At 42.4% G+C, this 17,080-nt stretch overlaps 2 protein-coding genes across 2 annotated transcripts; one reads left to right on the top strand and one right to left on the bottom strand.

Annotated features, from left to right (window-relative positions):
- Window positions 1–705: 705 nt before the first annotated feature.
- LOC117354981 (zinc finger protein 30-like) lies at window positions 706–12,942 on the bottom strand. The gene is made up of 5 exons (XM_033932939.1): window positions 12,645–12,942; window positions 12,244–12,370; window positions 8,254–8,373; window positions 2,152–3,132; window positions 706–896 (listed from the first exon to the last, which is right to left on the bottom strand). The coding sequence occupies exons 1-5, from the start codon at window positions 12,666–12,668 to the stop codon at window positions 706–708; spliced, it is 1,443 nt and encodes a 480-aa protein (XP_033788830.1). The 5' UTR covers window positions 12,669–12,942.
- A 2,352-nt stretch (window positions 12,943–15,294) lies between these two features.
- Window positions 15,295–16,789, top strand: LOC117354980 (gastrula zinc finger protein XlCGF49.1-like). The gene is made up of 3 exons (XM_033932938.1): window positions 15,295–15,358; window positions 16,167–16,508; window positions 16,704–16,789. The coding sequence occupies exons 1-3, from the start codon at window positions 15,295–15,297 to the stop codon at window positions 16,787–16,789; spliced, it is 492 nt and encodes a 163-aa protein (XP_033788829.1).
- Window positions 16,790–17,080: the final 291 nt, after the last annotated feature.

Genomic DNA, 17,080 nt, shown 5'->3' with positions numbered 1-17,080 from the left:
TTCAGAAATACTCACAAAATATTGGTAATGTCAAGTCCATCGCGGATGTAGCCCCCAAATTGAAACGAATGAGGTCCGTTTCTTGGTCCCAAAATCGTCCTGTAAACATTCTATCAACTATTTCAGACGTCAGGAGGCAATTCCCCTTAGAAAGAAAGATACGCAGACAGAGTTCTAAAGGGATAGCCTGTTTTATTATTAGTCTGCATTCATTTATATATCTTCAGTGGTATTAGCAGATGACGTAAGTACAGACCATATCTAGTGACAGGATACATAGGCTTCAAAGAAGTAATCACAAAGGAGCAGGATATGTACTTCATTGTTTAAAGCTAAAAGGTGTAAAAAGCTTCCTTTATCTATCTCAACCGGTACATAGCAGTGGGGGGTCGAGCCTTCATTGTCTGAGAGCTAACTTCGTTAACATAAATTAAATGACCTCTTCCCAAACCATTAAGAGAGTAAACACGAACATTTACTTCCAGCATGGACAGAGACAGAAAACTTATCCTTTAAAATGTGTCCTTTCAGTAAGCACGTGAAAACCAGTCTTTTCACAAAAACGTAACGCTCTCCTCCCCCCCCCCATTCTCAATCCACCAAACTCAATGTGCTATTCTCTTTCTTTATTAAGCTCCTGAAAACCGTGCCGAGCTCTATATTCATGGAGAGGATGCGGTATATAAACTTAAGGTTTAGTTTAGTTTAGAGCTTGAGGAACTGGTTCCAGTCTGGGTTTCCAAAATGATTCCAGGTCATGTCAGCAGTTGAGCCTGCATTTCCTAGAGCAGGTAGATTGATTGATAGGTCTGTGCTAGTATCTACAAGAGACGTTTTCAAGTTACGAATTTTTGAGGCGAAGTGGTCTGCAAGGTTTGCTGTAGGGGGTGGGAGATCTGTGTGAGAGCGTTTATGTAGGTTAATATCAAATAAGGAATTGACTATTCTGAACCTATTCAGCGAAGGAGAATGTCACACCTATTGCACTGGAAATGGTATTTAAATTAGAAGACCCTTCTAATGTCTGGACTGAACCTGGGGACTCCCAACTTCCTCTATATCAACAAAAATAGTACTGGACACCAATTGAAGGGCCAGTAAAAGGAAGAAAACAAAATTTTCCAAACTAATACACACAGCTTTCACCCTGTTTTAGGCGAGAAACCAACAAAGTTAAGGTAAACCCTGTACATTTGTCCCCTGGAATAAACCCCAAATCACAGAGTGCATACTTTATCAGGATGGTAATACATTTCATCTAGCAAGGCCTATTCGCTAGTTCAAATCTTGTTTTCTCTGAATTGGAACACATCCATTACTCCAAAGATGTTTAGGTAGGTGGCAGCTTGTTGGCAGCCATTACAGATGTGGAGGAAGGTGGTAGCTTTGTTTCTAGAGTGAAGCTTTTATTACACGTGGTACATGTATATGTACATGTGTGAATCACATGGTGTCTTTTTAGATATGAGCCCAGTGAATCTTTTATTACACTCAGTACATGTATATGGTTGTCCCCTGTGTGGGTCACTTGGTGACTTTTTAAATGTGAAAGCTGAGTGAAACTTTTATTACACTCAGTACATGTATATGGTTTGTCTCCTGTGTGGATCATTTTGTGACTTTTTAGATTTGAAAGGTCATTGAAGCTTTTATTACACTCAGTACATGTAAATGGTTTGTCTCCTGTGTGGATCATTGTGTGACTTTTTAGATTTGAAAGGTCATTGAAGCTTTTATTACACTCAGTACATGTATATGGTTTGTATCCCGTGTGGATCATTTTGTGTCTATTTAGATGTGAAACCTGAGTGAAGCTTTTCTTACACTCAGTACATGTATATGGTCTGTGCCCTGTGTGGATCTCTTGGTGAATTTTTTTGTGCCCTGTGTGGATCATTTTGTGTCTTTTTAGATTTGAAACCCAAGTGAAGCTTTTATTACACTCAGTACATGTATATGATTTGTGTCCTCTGTAGATCATTTTGTGACTTTTAAGACTTGAAAGGTCATTGAAGCTTTTATTACACTCAGTACATGTATATGGTTTGTGTCCTGTGTGGATCACTTGGTGACTTTTTTTGTGCCCTGTGTGGATCATTTTGTGTCTTTTTAGATTTGAAACCCAAGTGAAGCTTTTATTACACTCAGTACATGTATATGGTTTGTACCCTGTGTGGATCATTTGGTGACTTTTTAAATATGAAAGCCAAGTGAAGCTTTTATTACACTCAGTACATGTATACGGTTTGTGCGCTGTGTGGATCACTTGGTGACTTTTTAAATATGAAAGCAAAGTGAAGCTTTTATTACACTCAATACATGTATACGGTTTGTGCCCTGTGTGGATCACTTGGTGACTTTTTAAATGTGAAAGCAAAGTGAAGCTTTTATTACACTCAATACATGTATATGGTTTGTGTCCTGTGTGGGTCACTTGGTGACTTTTTAGATCTGAAAGCCGAGTGAAGCTTTTCTTACACTCAGTACATGTATATGGTTTGTGCCCTGTGTGAGTCATTTTGTGTCTTTTTAGATCTGATGGCCGAGTGAACCTTTTCTTACACTCAGTACATTTATATTGTCTGTACCCTGTGTGGATCATTTGGTGGTTATTAAGAGCAGAAAGCCGAGTGAAGCTTTTATTGCACTCAGTACATGCATGTGGTTTGTACCTTGAATGGATTATTTTGTGTCTTTTAAGATTTGAAAGCTGAGTTAAGTTTTTATTACACTCAGTAGAGGTAGATGGTTTCACATTTTTATGATCCCTTTTGTGCAGTTGAAGTTCTTTTTTGTGGGTTTTTTCTTTTCTCTTATCATGGCGGAATTTAGAAGTCACTTTATCACTGTTTTTAATTTGGAAGGGTCCCTCTGCTAGATGTCTCTGGTCCTCAGAGATGTAACTCAGATCCCTGTCATTTCTCTCACACTTCCTGACTCCTTCCCTTGAGACCTCTGTAGGGTCTCTCTGGTTCTTTGATTCCTGCTTATAATTCTTTGTATTAATCTTCTCAGTTCCCTGGGAAATATTCTCACAGACATTTTCTGCCTGTGTTTGGATTTGTTCCATTTCAACTGGATCTTCTTCTTCTTCATTCTTTTCTCTCTTCCATTCGTGCTGGATCTGATGATCTGCTGGATAAAAACAGAAAGTATTTCTCATGAGTTAGAAAACAGCAGTGCTTTCTATGATACTAGTATAATCTGTGTATAATGAGGAAAGAGAGGTTATGTTGCACCAGGACTTTCCATGTGTGGCTTGAGAATTGGTCAGTTTCCTATTTGTAGAGCATTTTTTCAAGCATTTATAATAATAATAATTTTATTTCTTATATACCGCTGTACCGTGAAGTTCTAAGCGGTTTACAGTAGAAACAGAAGAAATGCAATAAGTAAGATTAATTAAGATGAAGAGAGAGTACTTAGAGTTCCCAAAGGCTCACATTCTTGCTAAAGTACTTGAGAAAAATAAATTAGTTAGGTTATAAACATAGAGTAGAAGAAGGTAGGAAAACAGTTCATAGGAAAATTAATTTTGAATACATTATACATTATATATTGTTCAGGCGGAATACAAATTATAGGAGATTTGGACATTACCAAAAGAATTGCGTAATAAAGATTATCTAGATAAATTACATAACAGTGATTCATGTACATGGTGTGGTAGAGGATTCAATTATGAAAATTACATATTAGGGAATCAAGTGATAAGAGAATATAGTGGAGAATATCAGTATATACGGTTTACAGATTGGAAGTTACCTAATAATGACATAAGAAGTTTATTGGATAGTGTGGAAAATGTTTATATAGGAATCAGAGTATGTATGATAGGAAAGGTTCTAAGAATTGATTAATGTGTTATTCTATAGAGGGAGAGCTTGTGCATAAAGGGAGGATATTAGTTGGTAATGACGTGTTTTCTGAATAGAAATGTTTTGATTTCTTTTCGAAATACTTTGATGTCTGTTGTATTGATTATTTGTTTGGTGATTGTGGGGTCAATTTTTGCTGCCTGTGTCGCTAGAAGGCTGTCGTATAGTTTCTTAAGACGGGTTCCATTATTAGGTGGGAAAGTGAATAGGTTTTGAGTTCTTCTTGATCTGAATGAGAGGTAGCGGTTTAGGCGGTTGTTTAGGTAACAGGGGGCAGTTCCATGGGTTATCTTAAACAGCAGACAATAGAACTTGAATTGAGTTCTTGCTTTTATCAGAAGCCAGTGAGAGTCTATATAGGCGGGAGTGATGTGGTCAAATTTGCTGAGACAGTAGATGAGTCTGATGGCAGTGTTCTGAACTGTCTGTAGTTGTTTTATCATATTGTTAGGACATGTTAGGTAGAGGCTGTTGCAGTAATCCAAGTTACTGAGTGTGAGGGATTGTACAATGATCTTGTAGTGTTCTTTGGTAAAGAAATTTCTTATTTTTCTTAGGTTTCGCATGGTGAAGAATGCCTTCTGTATGACTTTGTGTATCTGTGTCTGCATAGTGCAGCGTCTATCTAATTGTATTCCTAGAATTTTTAGAGTGCTCTGTATGGGATATTTGATTGTATTTACTTCCAGTTCTGTTAAAGATTGCTTTTGTTCCTTCTCTAGTAGTAGGAATTTGGTTTTCTCTGCATTCAGTTTCAGTTTATGGTTCTTCATCCATTTTTCTACAGTTTCCAGTGTTGTTATCAGGCGTTCATTGGAGCTGGGGTCTTGTATGTCAAATGGGAGAATGATGGTTATGTCATCTGCGTAACTGAAAGAAGTTATATTTAGGGCGTCTAGGGCAGTGCCTAAGGAAGCTATGAAGAGGTTGAATAGTATGGGCGATAGTGGGGATCCTTGTGGTACTCCGCAGGGGTTTGTCCAGGGGTCAGATAAAATATCTTTTGACTTAACTCTATATGATCTTGTTTGAAGGAAGCCTTGGAACCAGTTGTGAACTTTACCAGTTATTCCTATGGCATCTAGTGTCTGAAGAAGTATTAGATGATCTACTAAGTCAAATGCTGCTGAAAGGTCGAGTTGGATGATTAGTAACTTGTTTCCTTTGCTGAGGTGCTGTCGGGCTATATCAAGTAAAGATACCAGTAATGTTTCTGTGCTGTGATTGGCTCTGAAACCAGATTGAGATGGATGTAGAATGTTGTGGTCTTCAAGGTAATTGGATAGATATTGTGCAACTAGACCCTCGATGATTTTGATGTATAGTGGGATAGAAGCAATTGGTCTATAATTTGTTGGGTTGTCTATTGGGCCTTTGGGATCTTTTAGTATGGGGGTGATTATTATTTCTCCAAGTTCCGGAGGGAATTGGCCTTCCTTGAGAGTGGTTTGCAACCATAGCGTGAGACAAGTAATGAATTTGGTAGATGCTGTTGCTAATAGGTAAGGAGACAGTGCCAGTTTGTGAGCTGGTCCTTGGATATGGCATCATGTAGAGTTAAGGGAGTCAATTCTCTCAAGGGCGCCAAAAAAGTCTGAGTACTCTGACAGTAATCAGGTTTTGCGCGTAGGTATACGAATCGCCTGTAGCACACTCGTGCCCTCCCTATTTGCACACCAGCCCCTCGTACTTACGTGCAATAGCTCTTAGGTGCTATAATGCCCAAATGTATTTATGAGCTTTCCTGCCATGTCACCTCTGTTGTGGCACGTAACTGCTGTTTTTGCATGAAAGTTACACAGCAAAGGGGGACTTAACATTTGGGAAGAGCTCTGAAGAATGAGAATATATTAAAATCTGTGCATATTGGGGAATTCCTTCTACAACCCATGATCCAGAGTCCTATTGAAACATGATCACTGTTGGGTCATTTTTGTCTCTACTCTGACTTACAGATGGGAGAACAGCCTGTGAATGGAATAGGGACACATATGACTGTTCTATATGGTTCAGGAAAAGCACACCTTAAATCAAGATACAAAATAAAAGGACGCACCACCCAGAAATCGAACTCAACCCCTCTTATGTGGTGAGGATGACAAAGAACCACATTTTCTATGTGGACAAAAAGACCTCAATATAAACGCTCGCTCGGTTAAATTACCATATGAGCTAGTCATAAAAATCTCCATGTTACAAAACACACTCAGGTGACACTTTTAACTTATCCAAACATGTCAGTTATATTAAATGCCAAACCACCACTTGTGTTTGAGTAATCTGGACAATGAATATCAATCAGAGTCAATACTAAGGAACGTTGAGGCAGATGTTTAAATGGCAGCACTTTAAAAGGTGAAAAAAAATGTTGATTCTTTTACATAACCTGAACCTGTTTCCTCACAAACTCAGGGATTGTAACATAAATGCTCTCCACTTTTTTTATGGTCAGTCTTTGCTATAATTCACATATTATTCAACAAAGGTTTTGACTTTCCTTAGCCAAACTACCAGGAGCCTCCTCTCCTGAACAGTCTCTCTCTCCTAAGTCCACAATTTCCCAGGTCTATCAACCCTTAACTAAGGTAATTTCTTGTGGAAGCCTCTTCCTCAGCAGGACCTCTTCTTTCACAGGGACCTCTCTGAATGATTCTACTTTGTGGCAAATAAATGCCTGACTCAGGAAGGTTGCCTTGTTAAGCTGGCTTAACACTGAGCTATAGAGCCCAGTGAATTCTGGGACATGTAGTCCGCTCAGTCTTGGGATAGCGGCCTCTGCTGTCTGGAGGCGGAATGGTAGCATTAGTAAAAGAGAATCCCTTACTCTTTCACACCAAGCTACTCTGGGTTCACACTGTCCAACATGCTAGCCCTAACTCGGTATCTCTACCATCCAGAACCATCCTCAAAGTACACAAATCATCTAAAGTACTAGGTGTCATGCTAGATCCCACACTTTCATATACGCCACTAATCTCCAACCTCTGGAAGAAGACACTTTACAGCATGAAGCGACAGATTGATCAGACCTTTGTATGACGAATGTCATTTTGCTGTTATGGTAAAAATGCTCATTTTATCCCAGCTTGATTACTGCAACTCCTTGTATACAAATCTAAACTCTGCTAGAGAATGACAAGGGGACGGGTTCCCATGACAAACTGCAGTAAGTCCGCAGAAACGGGAAAAATTGTTGCTGGTTTATCACAGGAGCAATGACTTCTACCATGTTTCCATGTTTATTCATCACTTAATATACCGTTTATCAAGAAATACCTAAATGGTTTACAATAGTATAATATGCTTAAAAGAGAAAAAAACAAAAACATACAATATCATTTAAAAGAAAAAAAAATAAAAATTTGAGAAGGGGAACATGTAACAACAGAGACTGGCTGTAACAGAGGGGAGGAAGGAGAGATGAAAAAGAAAAGAAAGGGGGGAGAGAGCACAGTAGGGAGCGGCAAACAAAATAATTACACCAAGGTCAGACTCGGGCACAGTGATAGCGTTAGCGGAAGAGCAAGACCCCCACAGAACAGCATCTCCTCCCCAGCTCCCCTCACGTCTACATTATTTGAACCAGCCAGCTGCCATACGATGAAAATCTTCCAGGGTGCGTTCCGAGGCCTTCCTTCCGATGATGAGCCCCTCCTTGATGTAACTTACAGTTTCGCGAAATGGGAAATTACATCAAGGAGGGACTCGTCATAAGAAGGTCTTGGGAACAGGGTTCTGAAAAGTTTTCATCGTGGTGCAGTTTTACCTGAAGGAGCCAGTTGCCCTTCACTTTAGCTCTAGCTGTAGAGCCAGAAAACACCCCCCCCCCCTCTGGTACAGCGATAATGGCAGCAGCAACCCCCCTCCATCACGGAGTGTAAGTAACATCAAAGAGGAGCTCAAAAGCAGCAGGTCTTAGAACAGGCCTCTGAAGATTTTTCATTGTGGTGCAGCTGGCTCCTTCAGGTAACGTCGGCACAAGGGAAGATGGGGAAGAAATGCTAACCTGGTGGGGGGGTGTTGCCACTGCTATCATGTACCTGTGGTGGTGGTGGGGTTGTTGGAACCATGGGAGGGTGCTGTCTGGCTCCAGAACTGAAGTGAAGGGCGGCTGACTCCTTTAGGTAAAACTGTGCCACGATGGACGGATCTGGACTGGGGGAAAAGACGTTTTAGACCCATGGGGACTGAGGCTGGAGGGAAGTTACAGATAAACAGGAAGGAACCTGGATCTTTTCTCTCCTCCACCTCTCCAGAGCTAAGACTGTGTGGCCCATAGGTTAAGCCTTCACTTCAGTCCAAGTGACTGATCCTCATCCCCAGCAGTTCCCCTACAGAAGGTGTTAACCCCAGTCCCTCTTATTACTGCACTCACCTGAGCAGCTGCTTTTCCCAGATTCTTTTTCCTCTGATTCAGGCTCATCCTTGATATACGGCTCTTCCCCTCGTTCGATGTAGGATATAATTTTAGGGGTGAAGGTCAGAGAACCTGTTGCTGGAGTAAAAAATTGCATTAAGTATCTTAAAAATTTTATACCTCAGAAAAGTAACATAAACCTACAATTACCAGACATCTGTGAAAACCCAGACATGTCCTCTTTTTCGAGGACGTCCAGGACGTTTTTTTGAAGATGAGGGAGTCTGTCACTCCTGACTTCCCCTCCTCTTCCCTGGGCTAGCCGCTGTAATCGTATCTTTGGGCAGCTGGCAGTAGCAGCAAGGTGAGCTTGCTACTGCTGATCTGCCCCTGAAGCCATCTCTGTACAAGTCCTGCCAATGCGAGAATATGAAGTCACAGCAGAAAGGAACATTCTAGGGCAGGCGGACACATAGATCTCATGCAATTCATTGGGGAAATCCTAAAAACCCGACTGGATTGTGGCTCCCAAGGAGGGACTTTGGCCCCTGGAATAGAGGGAGTCTTAAGAAACAGCATGAATGAAGAGAGGGAGGAAGGGAAAGGCCTGGAGAAACAGCATGAAGGGAGGGAGGGAGGGAGGGCTGCAGAAGCATTATGGAAAGGAGGAAGTGCTAGACAAAGGAGCATGGAGTAGGATAGAGACAGAAATAGGAGGAGAGGAGGTTGAAAATAGAGCGAAAGAGGAGGAGGGTTGGAAGAAGGGAGAGAAAGAAAGAAGCACTAAAAAGGTACAGAGGATGGAAAGAGGGACCAAGGAAATGGGTGGAGTGTGGGTGGAGTCACGTGTCCTTTTTTTTGTCTTCATAAACCCTCCTTACTCATCTTTATACTTGAATTCTCACTCTAAATAATGAATTATCACTCTCATTTCAATGTATGCAAGCTTCTTCATCCCTGGAATAAGGTAAAACAAACACACTGAGCATGCTCAGACAGATGGGAGCTCGGAAAAAGCACAGGAAGCCAAAATCATTTTCCAACATCCCTCACTAGAGAAAACTTTCCAGCAAAGAATTTCAGAGATTCTTTCTTTTCACTCTCAATTAGGTTATTTCTTGGTATCTTTTTGCAGCCTGTATGCTATCACCAGTATTGCAGATGAGACAATCATCAGGTTCAAAGTAAACAATTATAACCGATCGGAACCTGAGATGCGAATCGTCTGCTGGTGGGGAAAATACCAATATCTGCTGTGTCTTTGTCCTGAGCTCCCGTCTGCCTCTGTAACCTGCGGATGTTTCAGGGATTTTTAATAGCCAAGGTATCTGTGTTCTCCAAAGAGTCTGCAATAAAGCTGGGAGAAGCCGATGTCTGAGTGTCTAAAGCTGAGTCTTCGGTTACTAAGTTAGACTCAAGAGATGTGATCGCGACAAGGACTTGGTGGAGCTCAAACAAAAGTCTGGTAGTTTTGGAATATCAATTAAGATCTAGGAACCTGGAGATTCTTAACTTTTACCTATGGAGCTGATTAAGAAATATGTTATTGAAATATAGGGGCTTTCAGATACTGCAATTTTCAAACTTTATTAGTGGCCTGGTAGAAAGATTGTAAGGGATGCTGAGGAGGAAGGTCGGGATGTTTAAGATCTCCTGATCCAAGGGACCCTTTGCTTTCTTGCAATCTTCATCTGATAATATTCCTACAGCTTAGCTCTTGTGGTTTAGCTGGAGGAGCAACATCCATCCTGAAATTCCCACTATTGTTCTTGTTAGGTGCTCGAGTCCTAGCAACTTGATAAATTGTGGATCTAAAAAGAAAATCTGTTTTGTGCTAGTCCGGAAAGGTCCTCCAGCATCATCTCCATGGTCGTTCTCAACATGTCCAGCCATTCCACTAATCGCCTGGTTCCTTCGATTTTCCCAAACACGATGTCCTTCTCCAGTGATCTCTCTTTTCTGATGTGGTGTCCAAAATAAGACAGTCGTAATTTCATCATTTGGGCTCCGAGTGACATCGCTGGTTTGATCTCTTCCAGAATCAATTTGTTAGTTTTTCTGGCAGTCCACGGCACGCTTAAAATCCTTCTCCAGCACCAAAGCTCTTGTTTCCGCAGTGTCCAGCTTTCGCATCTGTAATTGAGCACTGAGAAAATGAGTGTGTGGACAAGTCTGATCTTCATTTGGAGTGTTAACTCATTGCCTTTGAATACTTTGTCATGAGCCTGCACTGAAGAGCAACCAAGTGCTATTCTGCAGAGTATTTCCTCCCTGCTAGTTGCTTTTTTGTTTACAAAAGAGCCCAGGAGATTTCAGTCTCTTTTGAAAACTAATAGAATTAGCACATGCTAAAGGTTGAGTGTCCTATTTTATGCCTAAGGGCCACGTGGCATTTAGTGGATGCTAAGATTTATTAAAAAGGCCTCTAAGTTATTAATACAATTCAACCCCCCACCAACTAGTCCTCTAAACCCTCTCGCAATAAACCTTTAATTTCTGTTGCAATACTCCAACATGGCAGACTGTGGCTCTCTACAGCCCACCCCCCTATTCTAGTCATTGGCAATCCAGCCTGTGTATAGAAATCCACTGGGCAGTGCTGTTTCTTCTACTGTCCAAATGTACGACTTGTCCTGAAAGAGCTCTTGACCTCCTATTTCTCCCCCTTGAACATTTATAATTTCAAAGTGTTTGACCATCTCCATCTCTCCCAGCCTTCTGTTTAATAATCCTTGGAAGAAACCACACTGCAACATAAATTTAACTTTCATGTTTCCACTCCTGATACAATCCCCATCATTTTTCATCCTTATACAAAGTCTGTTGCCTCACGGCTGCAACTTTAGCCATCCATGAGATCTCCTCCCGTTTCTTCAACGCTCCCTCCTGAACAGATAACGTACCCCCTGTCCAGCTCGCTTCTAGCTGCCACAAGATAATAATCCGCAATATTTAGTTGATCATCTCGGTTTGTGCCTCGCTTCCTACCCAATAGACAAATCACGGGTCTAACTCCAGAAGATCACCCATTATTTCTTGTACCTGTTTAACTACCAGTACTTGCAGGCCTTAGTAAACATCCACCACAAATGGTAAAAATCCCCATTTGCTCCGCAGCCCCTCCAAAATCTTCCATCTCCCCTCTGATGCCATTTATGAAGCTTAAGTCCATTTCTTGATTCCTTTGTCCCGTCTTCCCTTTCCCATTAATTCCTCAAATTTAATGGCTTCCTGCACATATCCCTCTTCACGTCTCAATCTGTATATAACTATTCACTTTTAAAAAGTGGATAAAACCAGCAGCTTCCAGATCATAATGTTCCCTCAAGTTCCAAATTCCCTCGGCGTTCAGCATTCTGTAGTCACTTGACCCCTTTGCTTCCCTCCTGTGAAACTCCCTAAACATAATCCCAGGGACAAATTCTGGATTATGTCCAATGGACATCAGCCGAGCAATTGTCATCTAACAGTGTTTCCCTCACTATGTCCCAAATATCCAGTGTTAATTGAGTGATTGGGTTTCTACTTACACTCCTCTGTATGTGCCAAGCAGCTCACAACCTATACTCTGTCCTAACATTTATAATTTGATCCAGAACTTTTTCTCACTTTCCATGCGACATGCTATGAATGCCTGGAGTGGAGCTGCCCAGTTATAGCCCTCTTTGTGCCAGATAGAGAACGACATGGGGACAAATTCCCCATCCCCACAGAATCTATCTCCATCCCCATTCAGTGCCCATGAATTCTGTTCCTGTCCCATCCCTACAAGCTCTATCCTCATCTTCAAAAGCCTTGAACACTTATGATTTTAAAGTGTTCAAGGCTGTGCAGATGAGGACAGAACTTGCAGGGATGGGACAAATTTGTCCCCATGTCATTCTCTAGTGCAGGACAGTAAGACCCTCATGGTCTCATCTGTGTTCATCACACGAGACAAACATAATCAAAATTATCTTTATAATGATGGTCCACTACTGCTAATAGATATGTAAATGTATCCATTACCCAGTGAGAGCAGGGTCTGATAGTTCTCCTCCATCACCTCCCTGTAGAGCTCCTTCTGCTCTTCATTTAAATACTCCCACTCCTCCTGGGAGAAAGAGATAGCGATGTCCTCAAACTTCACCTGCATCTGAAATAGAAACCAGAAACACATTCAGCCTCTTCCAGCACTTCCAGAGAGAGGCCTCCCAGGATTGATGCTCATTAGGGTGGAGGGAAATGTACCAGATGTATCTAATTTTACAGTCCCAGGGTAGTTGTGTTTGAGAAGAGCTGCCAGTGCTGGGGCTGAGTGAGGCAGAGGGAGATGCTTAGGGGTGGATAGAGAGTATTTCAATCCCAGAGGAGGGTTCTGGGCACTGAAGGGTTTCTGGGTTGGTCTCTCTCCTTTCAACAAGACCCACCTGGGCAGAAGCTCCTGCAGCCATTTCCCAGGATCAGGCTTTGCCTCTTGCAGTGATCGGGAACCGGAAGTTTCGGCTCAATTGCAGGAAGAAGAAAAGACTCGTTTCCTGGAAGATGATGACATCACCAAAGGGGCGGCACTTGAAAGAGTTTTCTTCTAGGCTCCACCCCTTTCAGAGCTGATTGGTCAGACAGTTGCTGGGGTGGGAGAGAAGTGGAAGGTTCCACCCACTAGCTCTGAGAGGGGGGAGGAGGAGGATTTTCAGCTCCTGGCACTCATTGGTCAGACTGATCCTGGGCGGGGACAGGAGTTGAAGAGGGAAATAGTGATGTGGAGACGAGGAGAATTATTACAGGGCTTTGCCTTCGTTGGGGCTGTTCGTTTCCTGTCAGTCTCCCATCAGCTGAACGGGAAATAGAAGTTGCTCCTTGGACAGGTGATGGTTTTTTTTAGAAGTGGGTGACGTCAACAGAACGGAGCCGACGTCGGCCACTCGCGAGCTGTTTTTTGAAAAATTCGTTCGTCCACTTTTCTAGACGTTTCTGCTCGAAACGGTTTTCCCGCCCAAATGTTCCTACTCTCTATATGCGCAGTTCTGGCGGCCTGAGAAAAGGGATAGAGAAGGGCGGCAAAAGGTGGGGCGACGTCCCTATGAGGAAAGGCTAAAGCGACTAGGGCTCTTCAGCTTGGGGAGGAGAAGACATGGAGGGCTACAAAGTACTGAGGGGGATGGAAGGGGTAGATGTGACTCGCTCCTTCACCCTTTCCAAAAATACTAGGACTAGGGGACGTGATGAAGCTACTACAGTACCGTGTTTCCCCGAAAATAAGTCTCTTATATTCATTGTGGTCTCTAAAAAACACACTAGGTCTTATTTTCGGGTAGGACTTATTTTTTTTCATGTACATGATCATCTCTCCCTTCCTGCCTTCACCCCCAATTCTTCCTCTTGCTCCCCCCCCCCATGAGCAACATCTTTCCTCCCCTCTCATCCAACCCCTTGTGCCTTCCCTCTGTAGCACCTTTCTATTCCTCCATCACTGCCACCCCCCCCCCCTGTGCAGCAGAACTCTTGCCCAGCTTCCATCCTTCCCTCCCTCCCATCCCTCTTGCAGCAGAACCCTTGCCCAGCTTCCATCCTTCCCTCCCTCCCATCCCTTGTGCAGCAGAACCCTTGCCCAACTTCCATCCTTCCCTCCCTCCCATCCCTTGTGCAGCAGAACCCTTGCCCAGCTTCCATCCTTCCCTCCCTCCCATCCCTCTTGCAGCAGAACCCTTGCCCAGCTTCCATCCTTCCCTCCCATCCCATGTGCAGCAGAACCCATGCCCAGCTTCCATCCTTCCCTCCCTCGTGCAGCAGAACCCTTGAGCAACCGCCGCCGTGCAGCAAACACCTGCTGATCCAACATCCTTCCTTCCCAACCGATGACCGCGACCATAAATACCTTCCGGCAGAGGAGTGTCGGGCCAGCAGCACTCGCAGGCTGCTTCACGGCCTTCTGTGTACTGATGACATCATCAGTAATGTAGTATACAGAAGGCCCCAGCGAGAAGGCCATGAAGCAGCCTGCGAGTGCTGCTGGCCCGACGCTCCTCTGCCGGAAGGAATTTATGGTCGCTGTCAGTGGGGATCATTTGGGAGGGGAGATGGGGGTCAGGGGGCAGCGCAGCTGCCTACGACTAGGGCTTATTTTCAAGGGTAGGGCTTATATTAAGACCTACCCCAAAAATCATTCTAGGGCTTATTTTCGGAGTAGGTCTTATTTTTGGGGAAACACAGTAAGCAGTAGATTAAAAACAAACCGGAGAAAATATTTCTTCACACAGTGTGTAATTAGACTTTGAAATTTGTTGACGGAGAATGTGGTGAAATCAGTTAGCTTAGCGGGGTTTAAAAAAAAGTTTGAATAATTTCCTAAAGAGATATCCATAGGCCATTATTAAGATGGTTTGGGGAAATCCACTGCTTATTCCTAGGATAAGCAGCATGAAATCTGTTTTTACTGCTTGGGATCTTGCCAGGTACTTGTGACCTGGGTTGGCCACTGCTGGAAACAGGATGCTGTGCTTGGTGGACCTTCGGTCTGTCCCAGTTTGGCAACTCTTGTGTTATTATGTTCCAAAGTATTTGCAGTCCAGCTGGTTCTGCTTATGACCCAGAGTATTTCATTCCTTTATGTATGAAGGGTTTGTATCCAAGGTAATGAACACTGCAGGGATTACTAAATATTATGTAAACCTTGTAGGGATGAAGCCTGCTGTGATTTGTACTGACCCATATCACTAATAAATATGGACCTTAACTGTATGGCCAAAATCCTGGCTATTTGCCTGGCAAAACAGTCGTCCCATTAGTACATTTTGAACAAATGGAATTTGTTCCCATCAGACAAACAAGAGATAATATCAAACGAGTGTTAAATTTAGGATGGGTTAGTAGGAAAGAGCTTAGAGTCAACACAGAGAAAGCCTTTGACAGGATCCATTGGCCTTTTATGTTTAATGGGAATAGGACTTGGATTCTGTCGCTGCCTGGTTGAACTTTGAAGCACGTGTACAAGTTAATGGGACATACTCATCCAGCTTTCCCTTGGGGAGGCGTATGTGGCAAGGCTGCTCACTCTCCCCATTCCTATTCACGTTGGTGATGGAGCCTTTGGCAAAAGTGGTATGGAATAGAGAGCTACATGGGAACAGGGTTGGCGGGAATGGTAGTAGTTTATCTGGGACTCTCATGGGAGAGTCCCTTCCTCTGGCTTCTCCTGCTTTGATATCCAGCCACACTCCCTCTTTTCATCAGATGACCTTGTGGGCATGGAGGAGTTTTCTTGTTCCTAGGTGCTGGACCGGGCCGGGGGTGGGAGGTTTACAGAGCAGGAGGGATTGAGCATCCTTCCTACTCCCAACTTTTAGGGACCATGCCAGTCGGGGGGTGGCAGGAGGGAGAGTTGGCAACACTCTTGCCATATTCATGCGGGATGGGGGGCATGTTTTTTGAAGCGCCGATGGTAGGAGGGAGTTGACATCCCTCCTGCTTTTTTTCAGGGGGGGGGGGAGGGGCGTTTGTATGTAGCACATTTTTTTGACAGGCCTGTCTGTCTTTTATTAATTTTTTTTATGGGGCAGATATTTTGCGTGTGTAACATATTTAAATCTGCACAAGAGGATTCATACTGCAGAGAAACCATATGCATGTCCAAAATGTGGCAAAAGTTTTAATTAACAATCAAATTTAAGACAACATGAGATGATTCATATTGGAAAGAAACAGTATCCTGTACAGAATGTGGTAAGAGATATAGTGGTCCCTCAATTTAAAAAATCACAAGGGAGAGAAACTACATACATGTTCAGAATGTGGGAAAAGGTTCAGTCAGCAATCTGATTTAAGAAGACACCACAGAATTCATACTGGAGAAAACCATATACATGTTTAGAATGTGGGGAAAAATATGGTGGTCTCTCAACTTTAAAAACACACGAGGATTCATACTGGAGAGAAACCATATACCTGTTCAGAATGTGGTAAAAGCTTTACTCGGCAATCAACTTTAAATATACATGAAAGGATTCATACTGGAGAAAAACCATATACATGTACAGAATGTGGTAAAAGCTTTACTCTGCAATCAACTTTAAACATACATAAGAGTTTTTATACTGGAGAGAAACCAGATACATGTCCTGAATGTGGGAAAAGCTTTAGTCGACAGTCAGTTTTAAAAAAGCACAAGAGGGTTCATACTGGAGAGAAACAATATATATGTCCAGAAGGTGGTAAAAGCTTTAATTACCAATCAAATTTAAGACAACATGAGATGAATCATACTAGAAAGAAACAGTATTCCTGTATAGAATGTGGTAAGCTATGCTTTTCACAGATCTTTTCATTAAACAGAGGTCATATTTGCAGTAGGGCAAGAAACAGTTTTGTGTAAGATTCAATCACAGCTCTGGTCAGGCAGAGTTTTCCACATAGAATCTGCTGGAGGTAAGGTTCTCCTATCTGCAAACCAGGTCATCTCTTTCATTTCCTAGCTTCTATGTTCCCTCTAGGGCCTCCATATGAGGCAAAGCTGGTCCACACATACAGCCCAGATACCCTCAGCCTTTGTAAAGACCTTGAAAACCTAGATGTATAAACAAGAAAACTCCTCCATGCCTATGAGATCATCTGTAAGTGTCAATGTATGCCTAGACTTGAACCTTACTAGATCTGATGAAGGGATAAGCTTATAGATTACCCTTGTTATAAGAATATATGTTCTTATGTTCTTTTTTTATATATTATATTATTTAAGCATTTGTTATAGTCATAACAAATTTTAAAGATATATAGATTTAAAATATAATGTAGATAAAGAAAAAATTTTATCTGGAAATTAAATCCTTAAATCATAAGTTAGTCCACATTATTGAGGCTGTTGCACATC

This window comes from Geotrypetes seraphini, chromosome 2 (genome assembly GCF_902459505.1).
Source record: "Geotrypetes seraphini chromosome 2, aGeoSer1.1, whole genome shotgun sequence".
In the NCBI taxonomy this organism is placed as follows: domain Eukaryota; kingdom Metazoa; phylum Chordata; class Amphibia; order Gymnophiona; family Dermophiidae; genus Geotrypetes; species Geotrypetes seraphini.
This window is presented reverse-complemented; position numbering and strand designations above follow the sequence as displayed.